Here is a 20,102-nt window from a genome sequence, read left to right as displayed (position 1 = left end):
ATAATAGGTACTTGTATCCGAGTACATTTTTAGGTGAAAGTATCCGTATTTTTTTACAAAGTATCCGGATACATTGAAAGTATCCGTATCCGGTATTCGGATCCTTTTTTCCTGTATCCGACCCAACTCTGGTCATATATGGCCTAAGTGCTGTGAGTCTCACCCTCCCAACTCTACAAATACCTACTTATAAGACGAACAGCTTTTGTATACACTGTCGAATTTTGGAACGCCGATAAGATAAAAATAAAGTGAAATGGAGGATTTAAAAAATCTTCGTTTTTGTTTTATTCACTTTTTGCTCAAATGCCGTCTAGAAATGCTCATGCTATGTAATTTTTTCGGAACTTTCGGACATGAAGCGTGTGGCAGCGTGTTGCTGACTTTTGAACAAAAAAACCTTCGTATGAGCATCGCTCAGGAATTGTTTATTGACGTCAACGGCCATCCAAATTTGCTTAAAAGGATCATATCTGGTGACTTATCATGAACGTATGGTTATGACATCGAAACCAAAGTCCAATCGTCCCACTGGATAATCCCAGGAGAGACAAGACGATGAAAAGCATGCCAAAGTCGATCAAAAGTCAAGGTTTTGCTCACTGTCATCACTAAAAGTCGAAACGTCGTAGAGGACCTCAGTTATAAATCTTTTACCTTTTTTCCTCATCTTTTTCAATTTTTGTTATCTTTTTATGGCTCGCTCAAATCAAATTTCAAAAGAATTGAAGTATGAACGCAAAAGGACGCCAAAACGAAAAGTTGCTTAGTGTCACATGGATGATTTCCATAGAAAATTATATAAAAGTGTGTCACTTGAATCAAAAACCTGTTTTGCATTTTCCTCAACAAATGTGTCTTCAAGATATTCGATCTGTTTCGTTTTCGGTATCGCATCCTGTATACGACCATTATTCTTCTCTTGAAGTTCGCCATTTCAAAACATACTCGTGTTAAAAACCTGGTTCATGTAGAATAAATTATAAAAAATGTGAAATTGGCATTAGATAATAATGCATTGTTTGCCATTGATGAATCCAGTAGATTATATCCACATTACCATGTAGTGGGAATACAAATAAGGGTAATACTAGCCATAAACAGCTTGTGCAATATTTACTTTGCAAATAATCACTATTAGTATTCAGTTGACTCGGTGTTGCTGGAGAATTCATTAATGGCATTTCACTTTAACCTTCAAGGTTTACTTCCTCTTTCATTTCTCGGTAGAGTTCTTTGAAGTATTGCCAAACGAGGTTTTCATTATCCAAACAACGTTCAGACTTTTTTTAACGTTCTGAAAAAAGTTCACAAACTATCAATATCTGCTAGAGTTATGCAACTCTTTCAACAAGGTTGGCAACAAAGGGTTGCCTATCACAATCCACTCCCCGCCTACTCTTTTTCATTTTGAATTGAAACTATTCAAACTTTTTCATAATCATGTATTTGTTGTAATCATTACTGAGGCAACTTTGTATTTGTAATCATCTGGATTCTTGTCCTTTTCATACTGTACCACAATATTCCAATTTTAGAACAGGATATGCTATGATTGCTGAATCAAGTCGTAGTATAAAGATATGACCAAGTAGGCAAAAGAGCAAAGAATTACAATAAATCAAAGTAAAATATAAAACGAAGTATCAGAAATGTTTTCCCTAAAAGGAATGAAAATCATCTTGACATGGTTACAGTGCCAAAAATATCAAAGCTAAAATTAAAAATCAAAGCTGGAAGTATCAAAATGGCATATAGTAATAGGTAGGTATTACTAGTAAAAATTTTGTTGAATATATAGAGTGGCAAAAATATATGAATTTTCAAGAGAAATGATAATGAAAAGCAAATTTTGTTGTCCATAGGTTCTGAAGATGCTATTTATTGTTGATGATATTTTGTAGGACTATCACTGTGGCATCCGTGGAATTACTCATAAATGGTTTGAGAATTACCTCGCAGGAAGAAGTCAGATTGTAAAAACCTACCATCCTCATCAGAAGACGAAATGAAGGATGGTGTACCACAAAGTTCAATACTGGGACCGATACTTTTCTTGTTATACATTAACGATTCTACATCTATCGATATAGAAGGAAAATTTACCCTATTCGCCGATGATACCACAATATTATGGTGTAATAAAACTCCACAAGACAGCATACCAAAATAATAATAATATATTTATTCGTATTATCATATAGCAGCCATCCGTAGATGGATATCTGTTTAAAATCTGTTTTTCTGTTAATCAGATGTCGCCCCCATACGAACGACAACTCTCAGAAGTTGAAAAACTTGTGCGAGCTAAGGACTAACGAGGTCTTACCTTTTAACGTGTGATTCTTAACACGGTTGCAGAATCATCCCAGCTTCAACCAGATAAATTCTCTCGAGCAATCTGGTCGAGGCAGGAATCGAACCCACGGCCTTCCGATTGTCAGTTTTAAAAGTTGATCATAGTATGCACCATAAACAAAGACAATATTTAAATTTGAAATTTACACATAAGATGAAAAAGAATGACAATTTGGGGGTATACACACTAAAGTTTCATACACTATGCTGTCATAGCAAGCTAGATTCATAGTACTGAGTTAGATTATAATAACCTCCTCGAATCAATGAGCGCTTTATTGTCGATTTGAACTTGGTTAGATTCATTTCTCTGATTTCTCGAGATAGATGATTGTAAATATTAATTTCCAAATAGTTCGGGGATATTTCAGTATGATAGATTGCATGTATTAGCTCTAGAATTACCACAGTTATCCAAGTAAATGTGGGTACGAACTAAGGAACCATAATTCATTTAATGAGCCTTTCGAGGTTTCACCTTAATTTGGCTTTCACTGAGACATGCATGGCTTAATGTTGTGTCTAATATCAAAATCATGAGCATTCCTGGTAAAATATCTATGACATAAAGTAGAGCTTTAATTATGAGGATAGATGGTAGGGTGAGGATATAATTTTTTTAAAGGCATGCCTGCAGGTGTCACCATGTGGGATATTAAAGATAAGTCTCATGATTCTTTTCTGTTTAATAAATACTTTCCGCGGGATAACAGGGTTACCCCATAGACATTGTATGATAGATGATTATAAACTAAAGAATAGTATACACAAATGAGAGTACTCAAATTCAATGTTTTCTTCAATTGTACAATGACATAAAATACTGAGCTAAGGTTCTTACTGATATGATTTATGTGTTTGTCCCAACTCACAAACACATCCAAATGAACACCCAAATACACGTATAGTATTCCTTCTGTATCTAAAGTTCATATATGTTGTCTTATCAAGATTTGGATTTTATCAAGATTTAATTTAATTGAATTTTCATTACACCAGTTCAGAAACGTGTTGACTACACATTTTGTTTTTTGATGCAATTCCTCAAGAGTCTGTGCCGCAATCACTACCCAGGAATCGTCTGCATACATTATTAGCCTATCGTTAATATATAATTAATGAAGATAAGAAACAAGTGCACGACAAGCCTTTATTGAAGGTTTGTCAGTTGGGTTAAAACAGCCATCTGGAAAAGGTAGTCGTCTGATAGTTACGCATATAGGAAGCGACAGTGGATTTTTACCAAATGGTGAATTAATATTTAAATCTAAGAAAACAGACGACTATCATGAAGAGATGAAAGCGGAGGTGTTTGAAAAATGGTTTGAAGGCATCATTCAACTTGTGGAACCTGGGTCTGTCATCGTCATGGACAATGCCCGATACCATAGTCGACATTTAGAACTATTACCGAAACAATCATGGAAAAAAGCAGCAATTCAAGAATTGTTAATTAATAAGAACATCCAATATAACAAAGATAGTTTAAAGGCAGAACTACTTCAGCTAATAAAATTACACACAGACAAATATAAAAAATTCGCAGTGGATGAAATGGCGTTAAGTCGTGGAATTACAGTTTTAAGGTTACCACCATACCACTGCGAATTAAACCCAATAGAATTAATCTGGGCGCAAGTAAAAGGATATGTGGCACGAAAAAACAGAACATTTAAATTAGTGGACGTGCAACATCACCTACAAGAAGCTATTCGAACTGTTTCTGCAGAAGACTGGAAGAAATGCATGCAGCATGTTTTTAAAGAAGAGCAAAAAATGTGGGACGTAGACAACCGTATTGAACACAATATTGAACCAATTATAATTCACTTTGATGATAGCGGTAGCAACAGTGACGAATCTGAGGTTGAAGATTAGACGAAAATTTGTACATTTACATTTATATTATATTCTATTATCAAAAATTTGTAATTTGTATTTTCTAGTACCCCTGAAGATGAGTTTAAGTTATTCGAAAGCTTGAGAATAGTTATAAAGAGTTCACTTATCAATTGCTGAAACCCAATAGTGAAAAAAAGTTCTTAACCCTCTCGAAAATTAATAAGCACGCCCCCGATTTGCTGTCAACTGGGCTTACTTCTACTCTCAATCATTATTGGTTTTAGTATAGTTCTAAATTTTTTAAGGATTCGCCAATCGCAATCTAACCCTCAATAAAAAGGTAGCAACAGTGAGAATAACTTATAAGGAACTTGGTTTGTCTGCCGCTGAATTGAATTATTTCTAACTCATTGATTCTCCTTCAAATTATGGAATTCCTTTCTGTGCAAAGCTCAATTGCAGACTGTTTTCATTATACAGAAAAGAGCTTAAACGATGTATGTGTGATGCCAAAAATCGAGACTCCTGCAAACCCTTGGAGATGTATCAAATAGCAAATGAAATGAAAGATGGAAGTTGAAAAAATTTATTTCTTTCACACTGGCAAAGTAAAAAAATACACTAAGTGATAACATGTGCTTTAAAGAAAATAATTATAATACAAAATATCAACAGCAGTCAGTTCTAAATTATTTTGTAATCAGATAAATAAAATTTCTATTTGGGACAATTGAGAAATCTTAAATCTTATCGACAATATCAATATGCATTCAACACTGATTGTTCACTTCACGGAGTTATAATAGTTGCCTATATGAATTCTCCACATGTAGGAAATGAAATTTTCTACAAAATTTTCAAGTGCTCAAAATATTGAATGCAGGATAAATGTTCAATAAGAGAAACATATCGGTATACCAAGGCTTCAATTTAAGAGAGAAAAATCACAGGTATTCTTAAATGAATATTCGAAAAGGCAGTACTTCGAAGTAATTGAAAATTATCAGATGGAAGTCACGTTTTTCTAATAAAAAATGGGCCAACTTCAATATGAAGAGGCAATAATGGCACAGAACAACAACATTTCCTTGACAAAAAACTGATCATAAGCTGTGCAAATCAAGTAACGAGTCTAATTATTACATCTTGCAACATAGAAAATGTAAGCCTTAGAAAGGCAGGAAGTAGACATGTGAAAAACACGAGGCTTTTGATTATTCTTAGCATTATATTGTGAAATAATGCAACGGAAATTTTGGAAAAACTTAGGCAGACGATACAAGATGGATAACTCATTTTGTAGAATGCGCCGTAACAAGTGAGAAGACTTCTGTGTTCAAACAGAAGGTATTGTCCAAAACGGTTTGTGTCTCAAGGTCTGACAGTCAATTAACGAAGAAGTTTTAAAAACGTTTGGGGAGATACACGAGTTATTATCGACATTTATAAACTTTTATTCAAATAATATTTCAAAGAATTTTTCTCGCTACTCAATTTGTACACCTTGTATGAGAAGCTTCCGCTTACTCCATCACTATCGGTTCATATCTGTAACACAAATATATGTTACCTTCGACAATGGGGCACTCATAGAAATTAGTCGAAAAAATGACCATCACCTTGATTTTCATCAATAACTTCCAATTAAAACCTCACAATAAAGGACAAAAATGCCTCAAAACATTTTTAATATTTGACTAGCTTAATACTTAACATAGTAATACTAATGAAGGTGTACATAAAACTGGAGCAAGTTGTCAAGCGAAGATGTGTAGACCTCGAACTTATCACATTTTTTTTATAATCGGACGTTTAATGAATTAACTACATTTAATAGATCCATAAGGTTGGGGAAATTCACAGTACGGGAGAGACTGATATGCTACTTGCATAGAGGGACATAAAATTAGCAGTACTTATTGTTTTCTCACAAGTTTCGAAGTAATCTGGAAATACTATTATTTTCTAGGTGGAAAACTGATCATGGTAATATAAATATAGTTCCTTCAGTTGGAATTTCATCTTCTAATAATAATAATAATAACAATATTTGTATGTGTTCAACAAGTTCCGCTTTTGTATGTTTATTTAATGTGGTGAAAGATGGATAAATTGGAAAAATACATGTATACATTGAAAACAGTAGCAATTACTCTTTCACTGTAAACGTTATTTTACTAGTTTTCACTTCCATTGTGTAATATGATTCTGAAGAATTCAAAAGAACAAATAAAATTGAAATGAATTGCTGGAATATCAATTATATTAAGCAATAATACGTGAAATGAGAATACAAGGAATAAAATAATTAAGATAAAAGCTGACAAAGACCACAGAGTAAAAAGAAATAAAAAAGAATGAAAATAAAAATAAGACATAAGTCAGAAAAAGAAGTTGAAAGTAATCAAAAAATTGAAAAACAATAAAATGAAAACAAAAAAAAAACAGATTTCAAACCAAGTTACTTCATGACGTTTCAATTGCTAGTATCGACAATCATCTTCGATTGATGACAAACGGTAAACGTTATTGTAATTGTACTGACAAAATGTCAATATTATTCCAGAAAGGTAATGACTGGGTAAAATGTGTCCACTCTCTTTCTAGATGTCATAAGACATCTTTGAACTAGTCTGTAGGTGGATACTCGATTATTTTCCGAAGTTGTGTGCAAGAACTTTATCTGCCCAATCTCCGTCGTGGTATCTGCCAAACAAATAGTCGTTTTCCGACAGATCCCGTTGTGTAGGGAAGCTGAGAGGCGGAAATGTAAAAGATGACTTCCGCTAAAGTAAAATTCAACGGAGGCGGAGGTATAGGTGAATACACAATAGAATAATATTCATTAATAACTATTATATGATCGTGATTGGTCAGGCCTTCCCTCTTCTCCGGCCACTCATACACTGTGAATTTTAACCTAAGAAGCGGTAACACATACCTCTGAGATACCAGCCACCCACGCCAGTGAAACGTCAGGAAGAAATTTTAACAAACGACTGTCTGAAAACCTGAAACCACAGTTTGAAAAGCCTTCTACCAAATTTTTATTCACCACACCTGAAAATAAATCATTTCACAGTAAAATAGTATCAATATCACAGCAACAATGTTACTAATCTTTAAAAACGCAGTACTGAAGTAGTCATGAAGAGTGTGGAGTTACATTTTTTTTGGTTGTTCAAGGCCAACACTCCAGCTTAACACTTGCTCCTTATAGCTAGTTAAAACTGATGAGAATTATATATAATTTTAACGCAGATCTATACCTCAACATTGAATCACTAATCAACACCTTGTGTTCTGAGTTAGCTACATTACATCTATCTAACAAATACTTTCGTACATTCAATACGACTTTGATGCAACAAAAAATAATACTCAACAATCCAGCTTTCGAGTATTTCGATAAATGATTTCTACGAGGAAACACAACCATTACATATAAATAAAATATTCGAACAAAAGGAACTAACATAACATAAAAATAAAAAGTAGTTAAGTAGTCGAGTAAAATAAAAAAATTAAAACCGTCGAAAAACCCTACCTCGGACTTCCTGTCAAGAGTTTCTCGACCATTGGGTTACGGAGTATGGCCTTTCTTGTTTTTCTTTAACGAAATATCGTCGACATCCTCTCCTTTCTTAACCTCTGTGAACCTCTCCCCCTTGAGACTCACTATTTTGTTGTCTCGATAGCGAACCATCTTTTTAGGTTCGACTTTCGGAGCGACAGGTCGATGCTCCTTATTGAAGGCGTCTTTGTCGACGTAAGAGTATCTTTCTATGATACGATGTTTGAGTTCGGAATCGTCGATTGTTTTTTTACTCACTTGAATGGTTAGAGAATTGTTCTGAGCCAAGCATTGGCCACTCTCTTGGCGATCGATGAGTATTTGAGTGGCACGTTCAATGTCTCCAGCTGCTATGGCGAGGCAGTGTTTCACCTATAAATGCATAATTTTGTATCATGATTCATTTAGAAATTGATTCAAATCCTCGCTATTTTTATCCAGATGTACTCATTACAAACTTCCACAAAAAACTCAATTGTCAGCAAATCAATCAAATGTATTTAATTATCTCAAAAATCATACAAGTATCATTGACAAAGTGTTGTTACCAATCTGGTGGATACATTCACATTGTCACTAATGTATAGGCAACAATAAAGTCAAGTACGACAATATTCAATGAAGCTAAGATAACTTAAAATATATTAAAAACATTAAAGACAAAACTTCAGTGTTGGGTAGATCAGGAGTACATAAGATGACTTGTGGTTCTTGCCCGAAACTATATATTGGCCAAACGGGGAGAAAATTTTCCCAAAGAATTGAAGAACATACAACTAGTTTCTTGAATGGGAAGCTCAATTCCACATTTTCAAACTATCTTTTGGCAGAAGGACATGAGTTCAACCACGATTATGATGAGTTACATTTGGAAAAGAATGTTTAGAAATGAATAGATTCAAGAATTTTGGTTGTTTACTGAAAGACCAAAATTGTTGAATCTATCATGAATGGCTATAGTAACGCAGAAATGGCTGACATGCATTTCATTTATGGACTTGCTGATGGCAATTCATTGGAAGGTAAGCGGTTGTACAGTGAACGATTTTTTAATCGTAATGTGCCTAATAGAAAAACCTTCCAAAGTATACATCAATGACAGTAAGAACGGTAGAAGTAGAAGAGAATATGCTGGCCATGATAGAAGAAGATCCTCAAAAAATTGCAAATACTTTGTAAGTAACGGGACGATTTGGAACATTCTTAGAGACTATTTGTTGCATCTACGGATTTAGAGGAAACATCTTGCTGTGGTTTGAGTCATATCTATCAGATCGTGTTCAAGTAGTGAATTTCAAAAGTTCATCAGATAAAATGAGCATTAAATGCGGAGTACCTCAGGGATCTGTCCTCGGGCCTTTGCTGTTTTTATTATATATAAATGATCTGGCATATATATCGATTGAAGGCAAATTCACAAGTTTTGCTGATGACACGTCTATACTTTGACATGGAAGAAGCACTGATGCACTAAAAATTAGGGTAGAGCAAGATACAGGCAAGGTTAAACAATGATGTGATGCCAATTTATTATCTTTCAATACATCAAAGACTAATACAATGTCCTTTAAATGTAACCTGGATCATATAATTCTTGAAGAACACATCATTGATCATAAACTAGAGAACAAATTTTTAGGCCTCAACATGGGCAACAAATTAAAATTTGGAACGCATATTAGTATACTATGCAAAAAATTATCCTCAAGTTGTTATGCGATAAGGTCTATTGCTAAGTCTTTGGACTATCTCTCTGCTAGAAAAGCATACTTTGCACTTTTCGAGTCCCACTGGCGGTATGGAATTTGTTTCAGGTGGAGCAGCTGTCAAAACTTATTGAGTCAACTTTTCACAATACAAAAAAGAGCAGTGAGATTCATTACCAGAGCTAGAGTGCAAGATTCCTGTAAGCCTCTTTTTTTAGCACATCACATCTTAAAGATCGCTTCATCATCAGTTCTCGCTAAACGTTTGGGTGGAAATTGTAGGTCACTTCCTAATTGGACCGGTATTTCTGTCAGGAAGACTTACCGGCGAGGTATACCGCAACTTTTTGGAACGAACGCTACCTCGGTTTCTGGAGGATGTACCATTGGTTACAAGAAATGCAATATGGTTTACGCACGATGGTGCACCAGCGCATTTTAGCATTTTGTCTCGAGAGTTTTCAAACAGTAACATACGGAGATCGCTGGATTGGTCGAGGTGGACCTCACTTATAGCCTGCTCGATCACCGGACGTGAACCCCCTGGATTATTTCCCATGGGACACCTAAAGTCATTAACCCCCCGAGCGGGGGGTTAGTCACTTTCAACAGTTCTCGTAGATTAGAAAACATTACATGTAATTTTTGGTCAAAATTTTCACTCTGTATCTTCGAAACAAAACGCCCTATCAAAAATCATCAAAGAATAAAATATCCTTACAATAATACAAGTTAAAACCCCATTAAATTTTTGCCGCATGTTCAATAAACACCCTGTGTAACAACCAGCTGAAAATGGCGGAATGAATTTTTCTCTCACCTCAATGGTACACACTGACGGGAACATTTCCTGCAAAATATCCATTTCATCTGGAAAATCGCAACATGAGCTGTCGGTGGAACCTCCATCACTCATTTCTGACAGCTTATGAGTTCGTTTTGGAACATCACTCTCCGAATTGTTATGGGACCTTAAGAATGAAAAATGTATGAAAATCTTGTATGTATGTATGTTTGTTTGCTTGTAACTCTCAAGCTCAGGATCTGTATTTGACAGAATTATCGACATTATTGCTTGATCTATTCGCGGGCAGATAGCGCTGTAGGTAACCTCCTTGATATAATTCAAACCACACCAGAACTAAAGCACTGTCGCCCAAAACACTCTTTGCTAACTAAGTTAGCATCATCAGGAGGTGGCCAAAACTAAATATTTCAGCTGAGTTACAGTATCTTTTATTCATTTGGACGAAACGTCATTGATGGAACCTCATTACCGAATATAACTGAATTAAGTATCGGTTTTAGCCATTTCCTGATGATGCTAGGTTAGGTTACGTTAGATCCAAAGTGAGCGGGTCTATTCGACCCTCCACCGCAACCCGCAAAAGTTTATTGTGGCTCACACCTATTCACACTCACAAGGCGGTTTCATAAGGTACCCTGCTCTTGAAGAGACGACTCAGCCGTTTCCTGGTTGCACCACCAAACCTTTTTTTTAGGTTCAGTTATTGGATTAGGAGTTGGAGAGTTGAGAAGCTCTCGCTCCTGAACTAAATGTACAGGGAGGTCAGTTGGAGTCGTAAGCTCGATATGCATCTCCTCTGTAGACTCGCTCCTGACCTAAATGTACAGGGAGGTCAGCTGGAGTCGTAAACTCGACATCCATCTCCTCTGTAGACTCGCTCCTGAATTGAATTTTACAGGAAGATCAGTTGGAGTCGTAAACTCGACTTCCATCTCCTCTGTAGACTCGCTCCTGATCTAGTTTACAGGGAGGTCAGTTGGAGTCGTAAGCTGGACATCCATCTCCTCTATAGACACAGCATCAGAAAGAATTTTCAAGTTTACTCTGTCTATAAAAGTCCCACGAGTAGCTAGAGAAAGAAGGTTAATTACGGCAGAGCCCCGCATTACTGTGACAAGGCGATGCTACGACGATAAAGCGCCCGGTATCTGGAAGGTTCCATAGAGACAGCTGATAGGCTCAGTGTCATTCATCCTCTCGGCACGGATACACACACCTTAGGGTTAGGCCATCGTTGGGATGCCATTCAGTTAGAGAATAACAGATCCACAAGTGATTCTGTCATTCCCGTATCCAGCGGGGCTACGTGGAAGCAGGAATCCGATGGCCGTTTGCTCAATCCCCACATCCCAAGCCAATGCACTCTCCAAACACAGCATGCACAGTGATTCAGGCAATGAAAGATGAACAAGGACAGCCAAGGGATAGTGTTTTAATTCTGGTTTTTAATAGATATATAAAAATGGAATGTTTCTCGTCAAAAATAAATACACCAACTCATATATTTTTATACATTTTGAGCAATTTTTCTTTCCATAAAATATTCTGGGAGGTACGTATTTTCATAAGAACTCACCTTGGTTTAGTTTTGGGAACAATTTCAGGGAGAGATATGTCCAGAGTAGAACTCTTATCTTCTGCCTGTTCCGATTCATGTAGCTTCGCTTCTAATTGAAACATCCACTGACAAACGGTGGCGTGATTTATGCATTCAAATTCAGGAAAATAGGCGGACATCATCTCACAAAATCCTTGAAAAATATACATTGCGAAATTAACTCTGAAAACGCATGACATTTATGAAAATAGAATTTTTTCAATCTCTATATTGCACGCACTTTCACCATTGAGGGTAAATAGTTTGCAAATGATGACTGGCCTCGTTCCATTAATTATATGTTAGATGGGAATACCCCAGATGGGCATACTGCATAAATGATATACAGGGTATGTTCAGAAAGTAACGAGAACTTTTTGGGGTTTGAGAAGTCCCATTGTCATTTTTTTAAATTAATTTGGTATACATGCCCCTAAACTGCTAAAAAAATCAGCTGTATTCATTGTTTATCACATATTACAACAACTACGTTTAGATAAGTATCTTGACAGTTTCCCGCCTTTATTGTTCAGTTCCACAGACATCCACCTGAGCGCTCTACTATAATGGCAGTTGGCACAATAGAAACAATTTGTTTTGGTAATTGACATTGATTTACATTAGAATCCACGTGTTGTGTCGCCAGTGAAATTAGTTTTCTGATCATTTTGTTTTGTTTATTGACCTTTATTGTGTTAAAAGGCGCTATTTTTCAGCAAAAGCCAAGTTTTTGGTTTTTATGTATGTACCTTTCAATGAAAATAATATTTTTTCACGTTCAGTCAAGATCATTATTCTTACTAAGGGAGTAACAAATTTTGACATCTGATATCACAAAAAATTGACTTAGCATGAGCATTGTAAGTGACAAAACCACATAATAAATAGTATATCGTACAACAAGTGAGAAAAACGACATATTTCTCACGCACTGTACACTGTACTCTTTATATGGTTGCGTTATTTTCAAGTATTGAAAATTAAAATACATATTTAATAATACTTGTATGTCATTAACTCATTTTTATATTTTATTTAAAATAGTAATTAACAGTTATATTTGAACAATTTTGTAAAGTAATTCCTGGTAGGTCGTTTTGTTTCAACATGTTTTTGGTAATTGAAATATTAGCTCCGGTCGAAGTTGAAGTTGATGGGGAAACGTTCTGAGCTTCCACAGCATCGTTGTGTCCAGGTTCTAATGGTGCTGGAGGCTGAATGGATTCTGCTATACTTTTTGAAATTTTCATTTTGTTAGCTATGGAGTTGTAGATATAAGATTCAGCAACATTGCTGAATTTCCAACCCCCATGGCGTTTTAAAAGTTAAAAGATCTGCCCTGCATTAACTAAAATAGTCGCAGATGACCTTTAGAAACAGTGGCCGGTATATAATTCAGGGTTCGGTAATTGCAAAAATTTCGATATTTCTTTCGCCATGGTGCCAAATTTATTCATCTCCACAGGCTGTTTCGTACATTTGCTATTTTTGTAATTAAAAAAAAAGTGTTTCATTTGTGCATGGTCAAAGCTTCACATATTTTTTGTAATTTTGGTAGAATTCTCCTGTGACTCTGAAATTTCTAGGAACCTTGGTTTTAGTATCGGGTAATTTTAATGAAAGAGCTGAATTAGGATCTTCCATGTCATCATTTTTTAATTTTCGAAGTTCATCACAAGGGCATGCCCCTGTAAGGCCAATAGCTAAAGCAGCCTGAAATCAAAACCAAACATTCATTTTTCGATAACAATTTAAAAATTTCAATTCATACCTTTATTAGCAAATACTTTTCATCAGGTGCATCTTTTAAAAATTATTGAATTTCTTCAGAAGTTAATGTTTTTGACTGTTTTGGAGCATATTTTTCAGATTTGCGTTTTAAAAATGCACGTAGTTTTACGTATTTTGATATATCAACACAGTTTTTAATAATTAAGGTACTCCTCAGAATCGAGTGCTGAGACCATAATGTTGATGATTTCAATCTTCTTGACAACTCTTCAAAATAAACTAACAAGGTATTTTCGGAACGAGAATTTACCTTGGCTTTCATTTTCCAATCTATAAAGTTTCTGTAATGGATTTCATATTTTTCTCTTGATGTGCTTAGTAGCAAATTATTGCAAACATCTATTGATTTCTGAACAATTTCTGGAGGTGTATTTTCCAACTCTAAATCTTTGTATTCCATTGTATTTAATATTTAATAAATCTGAACTGTTTACACTATAACAATCAACAATAAAACTATCTTAGTTGGGTAAGCTGACAGCAATAATTATGCAGTGCTTCGGTTTTGTTGTTATGGAAACGCCGACAATGGGATACTTGGATATTGCACGCGAATCGTCGGCGTATTGTTGTCAACATGGAGAACATGTCATATCAATCTGACATGTAACAATTCATGAGTGACTTGGGTTATCGTGATAACAGTAAGAAATTATTTCTCACTGTAATGGCAGATATTTCTCACTGCGTGAGAAATATTTCGTTTTGAAGATATGAAAGCGATGAGAGAAGTAGCACATCGTATAGCATCCATAGAAAAAAAAAATATTTCAGTAGATTTGCTATTACTTGCCTTCCTGACAAACAATTTCTATCAATCCAATTTCAACCCTATTGTTTTAGTAAACGTTATATAACTTGTTATAGATCTTGTCGAAAATTAAAAATTTACCCCCAAATTTCACTATCGATGAAACAGTTCCCTTTTTCATCTATCATAGACAACCACTGTGGCGCATTAGGATTCGGCCCAACCAGGTATACTGTTTCATATCTAGAAGTAGTTGTTGTAATCTTTGTTGTTTACTTTGTCTGTGGCAGCCATTAAGATTAGATGAAGATTTTCTTTGTTGAAACAAATGAATATAATAATTCGCATCAAATTTTGTGAGAAAAATGGAATTGAGTTCTCAAAAACACTTGAAATGTTGACAGTGGCATATGGTGATTGTACTCTGAGTCAGAAAAATGTTTACAAGTGGTTCAAGCTTTTCACAGAAGGTCGAGAAGATGTGAATGATGACGCTTGCCCTGGACACATCAACAACCGATGAAAGTGAAGGAAATTGTAAAACCAAAAACAACACCGTAATCATGCCTCAGCCACCGTATTTACCAGATTTGGCCCTCTGCGACTTTTTACTGTTCCCAAGATTGAAGAGACCCACGAAAGGATGGCGTTTTACGACAATTGAGGTGACAAAATTCAAAAAGTGCATAGCAGAACTTCTTCAAGGATTGAAAAAAACCACTGGCACAAGTGTATTACATCTGACGGGGACTACGCCGAAGGGGACAAAATAGAAATTGATGAATAAATGAATTTTTTATGGGAAAAATGAAATCTCACTTCATTTTTTCAACAGACAGCGTTCACGAACTGACAAAATTGTAGAGATCAATTTTCATTGGATCTCAAACAAAATACTTAATTTTCATCATTACGGTTATTCAGTTTGAAGACGATGAGAATAGTTATTAAATCGATATCACAGAAAGGATTTTGTTAGTAGTTACCAGACTTTGACACTGATATGTGAAATAAGGAAAACATCCCTTTTTTATTTTGTACAAACGTTTAATCAATCTCTGTTGAAATAGGTATATTTCATTACTTTAATTTTAGAAAATCCTTCACAAAAATTCAACCCACAGTTCTTGTCGAACTGTGTTTACTATTTCATTTCCTCGCGACAAGGAAAATTATGTTTTCACATGAAACACTGGGATCATATTGAGAATAAAAACACTTTTTAATGGGTAATTGTGTAACAATGTACTTTTGTAGAGCAAATTATTGAAGAAAAAATGATTAAAAGTACAATTCACTGGTTGTAGGAAGAAGTAGTTATTTCAGAAAGATTTTTGGAAATTCACTACTTTTTATATACTATCGGAAAAGTTAATAACTGGCTTTCAGTTTAAAACTTGCATGAATGATTTATGTCATACGAATGTCAAAAACTTCAACAGTCATTGTGACCACACAGATGTACCTACCTTTAACAATATCAAGTAATTGAAAACTATAAAAAGTTGAGTGATGGGTTCAAAACTATCCAAAATAGTGAAGGTGGGAAATTGATAACAAATATTTCCTGCAAACCTTGAATTCACTTGCTTGTGGTGTAATTTTGGAAAATTGCCTCATGCACATTTTTCACAAGTGTGAGTAATATTATTGAACAATGAGTGAAAGCAGGGGGTAACAGATAATACTTCCAACAGATAATAATTATGTTTGGTTTCAAAATTCACTTGACATGGCAATGTTAATTTTTTAGTTGTTCGCCATGAATTTCCTTACGAAGTATGCACTTTTCTATTATCTCACCTTCAACATCGAATACTGGATCGGATCCAACATCTTCCAGAATAGCAACAACATAAGACAGAACAATTTCATCAATCAAGTTCAGATCTGCATCAGGAATGTTGGTTTTGACCAAATCGAAGAGGGAATCTTTTATTATGGTCTCTTGTTCAGCAATATTTTTCTTTGACATGATAGTAATCTGAAAAACAATGTTGAGACAATGGAATCATCGGGATGATACTAAAATAATCCTTCAACCCAGGGAGGTCCCTCTTTTTTTAACATCGAATATTTTGTTAAAACTCTGTTTACCAGAGGTTTCATAACTTAAAACTCACCAGAAAATTAAAGATGATTACTGAAACAGGGGCTTTTATTAATTTTTTCTGATTTCAATCAAATAGAAAGACTTTTCCAATCTAGATTGCCGAAAACAATCAATACAAAACAAAAGTTAATTTTTGGTTAATAGTTCATCTCCTAGAGGGAGCGTTTGCATGAAATTTGCCAGTGAATTCATTTCACTTACCGAGTGAGACAAGTAAAAAGGATGATTGAATTGTAAAAAAATAGAGTAGGAAATAGGAACAGAGAACTAGTGTAATGTGAAATATAAAACCACTGTTTCTGAAAATAGTTCAAAATTTTTTAGAATCATGACTTTGTTACATCGACTGCGAAAGGATTTAAGAGTAAGTCAACAGCGTAACAATAGGCGAGTTATTAAATTCAACATAAAATTACTGATGGATTGCTTCAAACAATAGAAATTCGCTTACTATTCGAATCGACAAATAGGGGAATCCATCGGATCAATTGGTAGACTCGTCACTCAATTTAAGAACTGTACTGACTATACACGTTGAAAGGATATCTCACTTTTGTTAGGAAATGAATATACAGAGACGGCTTTAGGGGGTGATCAGCAGGATATCGCTCAGTGCTTGGTTCTTGCTTCGTACAGTGACCCTAGTAAATGAAAGTTGACATTCAAAACTTTATTTTATTCTGGTGTTTTGATTAAATATCAAAAAAATAAGTTTAGCTACAAAAGTGATATAACCCATGACTAAATTATTAAACGTAAAAGGCTGATTTATAATTTTAAAAACTAAAAGTGAAGTATTTTTTGAATATATTTATATAGTACTTTTATATAATACACTGTCATTCAAATTCAAAGTCGAATTGAAATTTCAATATTCTCAAGAAAAAAAATATCAGATATATTTCTTTCACTGTCAGAAATGTATGAGACCCACTTCAATATTTTCAACTGGATAGTATACGGTATGTCTCAATAGGTTGGGACCATATATGGAAAACTTTGTTATTAATAATTTTGTTATATTCCTCATTAAAGGTTCTACGAGAAATAAAATCCGAAATGAAAGCATCTTTATCAAATTCTTTCAATTGTATACGAGCTTTGTCAAAAATTATGAAATTTTCTAGGAGTAACACACCTTTATTTTTGGCTATTTGGAAATTTTTATCGAAAAAAGTTAACCTGACATGACATAGGCATGACATAGTCGTCATAACACTCTCAAAGAATAAGGAGATGTGGAGGCAGAGAAGGGTTTGATATGACAAAGGAAAGTTTTGCTCTGATGTGTCATTAACATCAGACTAAATGTTGTGCCGGCCACTGCTGACGTAATTTTCAATACATTTCGTCGATTTTCTTGGTGGTTTTTTGCCTTTAGGAAGTATCTGGGTGGTTCATTAGTGTTCAATTACTGTCCCGAACATTTATAATAACTAATCCACTTTTCATCACACCTGACTATCCGATCTAAAAAGGATTGTCTAGGTTAGGCAAAAGCAAGGAAGAACATACTTTGAAACGTGACAATTTTTGCCGATTACTCAAATCGTGGGGCTCCCACTTTTTGAGCCTTTCTGGTGGGTCACTTTCCACCAGGTTCCTCAAATCCTCGACCTGAATTATTGTAGGTTGACCACTTTATGGCTCGTCTTCTAGGATAAAATCTCCGGAACGAAATTTTGCAAAACCAACGACGAACAATGCGTTTATCAACACCATTATTGCCAAATGTCTGATTAATTTTTCGCAACGCATTTTCAATTTGAATTCATAGAGAAAAATTGGTAGAAAATCGCTTGACGACATCATATGAACAACATCAATATACAGAGTACTATATCGATCAGTATAAACCACGACACAGTGGAATAAATATCCGGAGCTACAAAAAACATATGACATTAAAGCGGACAAATTTTTTGTCATGGAAATCAAAAGATTTCCAAACTGAGACATATGCATGTTTCTAATCAGTAAATCTTACTTTCTATCTCCTACTGATCATTACCTCGTTATTGAGGAGAAAAAAATTGAGTGTTAGATATTTCATATTCCCGTTATCGACAAATATCAAATGATATAAAGATTATTATCGACAAAGAACCACCAATTTACTTCCTTTCTACACTAATAATACTGTGTCATTCCATTAGATTTTTTTATTTTAATTATGAATATTGGAAAAAATCCATGTAGTTGGTTATTATTGTTTGCTTGTATAATATTTGGTAAGGAGAGAGACAAAATGTATATTTCTCTATGTGATGAACTGAAAATGAAAAAAAAATTAAGATTGTGTTTATTGAGTTTTGCTCGGCGAAAAATAATTTCAAGGATATTTTCAGTTTTCAAAAAGACAAGTTGGCCTTGACAGAATAGTTGTTCAGAATGAGAAATTATGGCTATATACACAATTTCAGGATGACTCAACTACTTTCATTGAACCGTCATTTTATATAACAGATGAAATAAATTGGATTCAATCACAAAAAAATCTCAAAACGCGATAATGTATGAGTTATCTATACAGTACATTAGTTCTAATTACCTTCCAGCGATATCTGCGATTAATTTGTGAATGAATACAATATACAATTCACTATAGATATTACTGAAGGTGTTATCAAAAGATAAGAAAGGCTCCCCAAGGCGGTCAGTTGCAAGGCCAAGCTTTGTCTTTCACTACATCCTTGGAGTCTGGCGAGATAGAAAAATTTTATTGAGTCTATATATATTTTCGAAATTTATATGTATTTTTTTCTGATTGAAATATTCTTGAATTTCACACATATTATTCTCAACTTTATTTTTCAGGGTTCCCCAAGATTCACTTTCATGAAAGATTGCCGTATCATCTGCGAAACTTTATAAAACGATTCCTCAGTCTTTTACATTAATTATTATTCATGATCTATGAATCGACGAAGGTTTTTTGGTCAACCTGAGTTGTTCAAATAGACATTACACTTGTTGAATCCAATTGTTAGGTATATATAATCATTTCTAAAAGCATTTGGATTATTGGTGCTTACTTGCAAAAATATTATCGATTCAAAGTTAATTTTCTTTGTGAAACAATGTATTATCTAGAGTACCAGGTTAATGAACAACTTCAAGTACGATTTTTTTATTGCATAAACTTAGAAATAATTCAACATATTTATATTCGGTTTCACCTGATTTTTTTTTCAGTTATCACAAAGTAAACAAGTAGGAAGATCATCTCTTTTCCTTCCATCAAGAGTTAAGCCCACTAAATCTCAAATTTTGTCCGGCGCCTTCGCCAAACCATCGAGTTTAATCTTCCTTTTCAATATTATTACTTGGTGATTGAAACACGTGTCGAGGTGTTGAAAAAACGGTTTGGTGTTGAGATTATACACTAGTAATATTCATTACTATACCAAAGGTTCCAAACAGTGCATTAAAAATTATTGCAGACAATTCAACTATTGTGATTCTATATAGGGCATACTTTAATGATTGTGATGAAGAATAATACTTCTGTAGCTTTATTCGTTTGTACTCCTTCTCATTTTTCGATGAAGCCTATTCATTA

General features: G+C 34.4%; 1 protein-coding gene across 1 annotated transcript; it reads right to left on the bottom strand.

The window, feature by feature from the left end:
- Positions 1-4,772: 4,772 nt before the first annotated feature.
- Positions 4,773-16,701, bottom strand: LOC111516194 (CUE domain-containing protein 2). Its single transcript, XM_023172369.2, has 5 exons — positions 16,551-16,701; positions 16,231-16,411; positions 11,865-12,039; positions 10,301-10,451; positions 4,773-8,146 (listed from the first exon to the last, which is right to left on the bottom strand). The coding sequence occupies exons 2-5, from the start codon at positions 16,400-16,402 to the stop codon at positions 7,784-7,786; spliced, it is 861 nt and encodes a 286-aa protein (XP_023028137.1). The 5' UTR covers positions 16,403-16,411; positions 16,551-16,701; the 3' UTR covers positions 4,773-7,783.
- Between the last annotated feature and the right edge of the window lie 3,401 nt (positions 16,702-20,102).

The sequence above is a fragment of the Leptinotarsa decemlineata genome, unplaced genomic scaffold (genome assembly GCF_025532065.1).
Source record: "Leptinotarsa decemlineata unplaced genomic scaffold, Ldec_3_MD MMD2_P_RNA_scaffold_1, whole genome shotgun sequence".
Taxonomy (NCBI): domain Eukaryota; kingdom Metazoa; phylum Arthropoda; class Insecta; order Coleoptera; family Chrysomelidae; genus Leptinotarsa; species Leptinotarsa decemlineata.
Note: the sequence above shows the minus strand (reverse complement) of the source record. Positions and strands in the feature narration are given on the sequence as shown.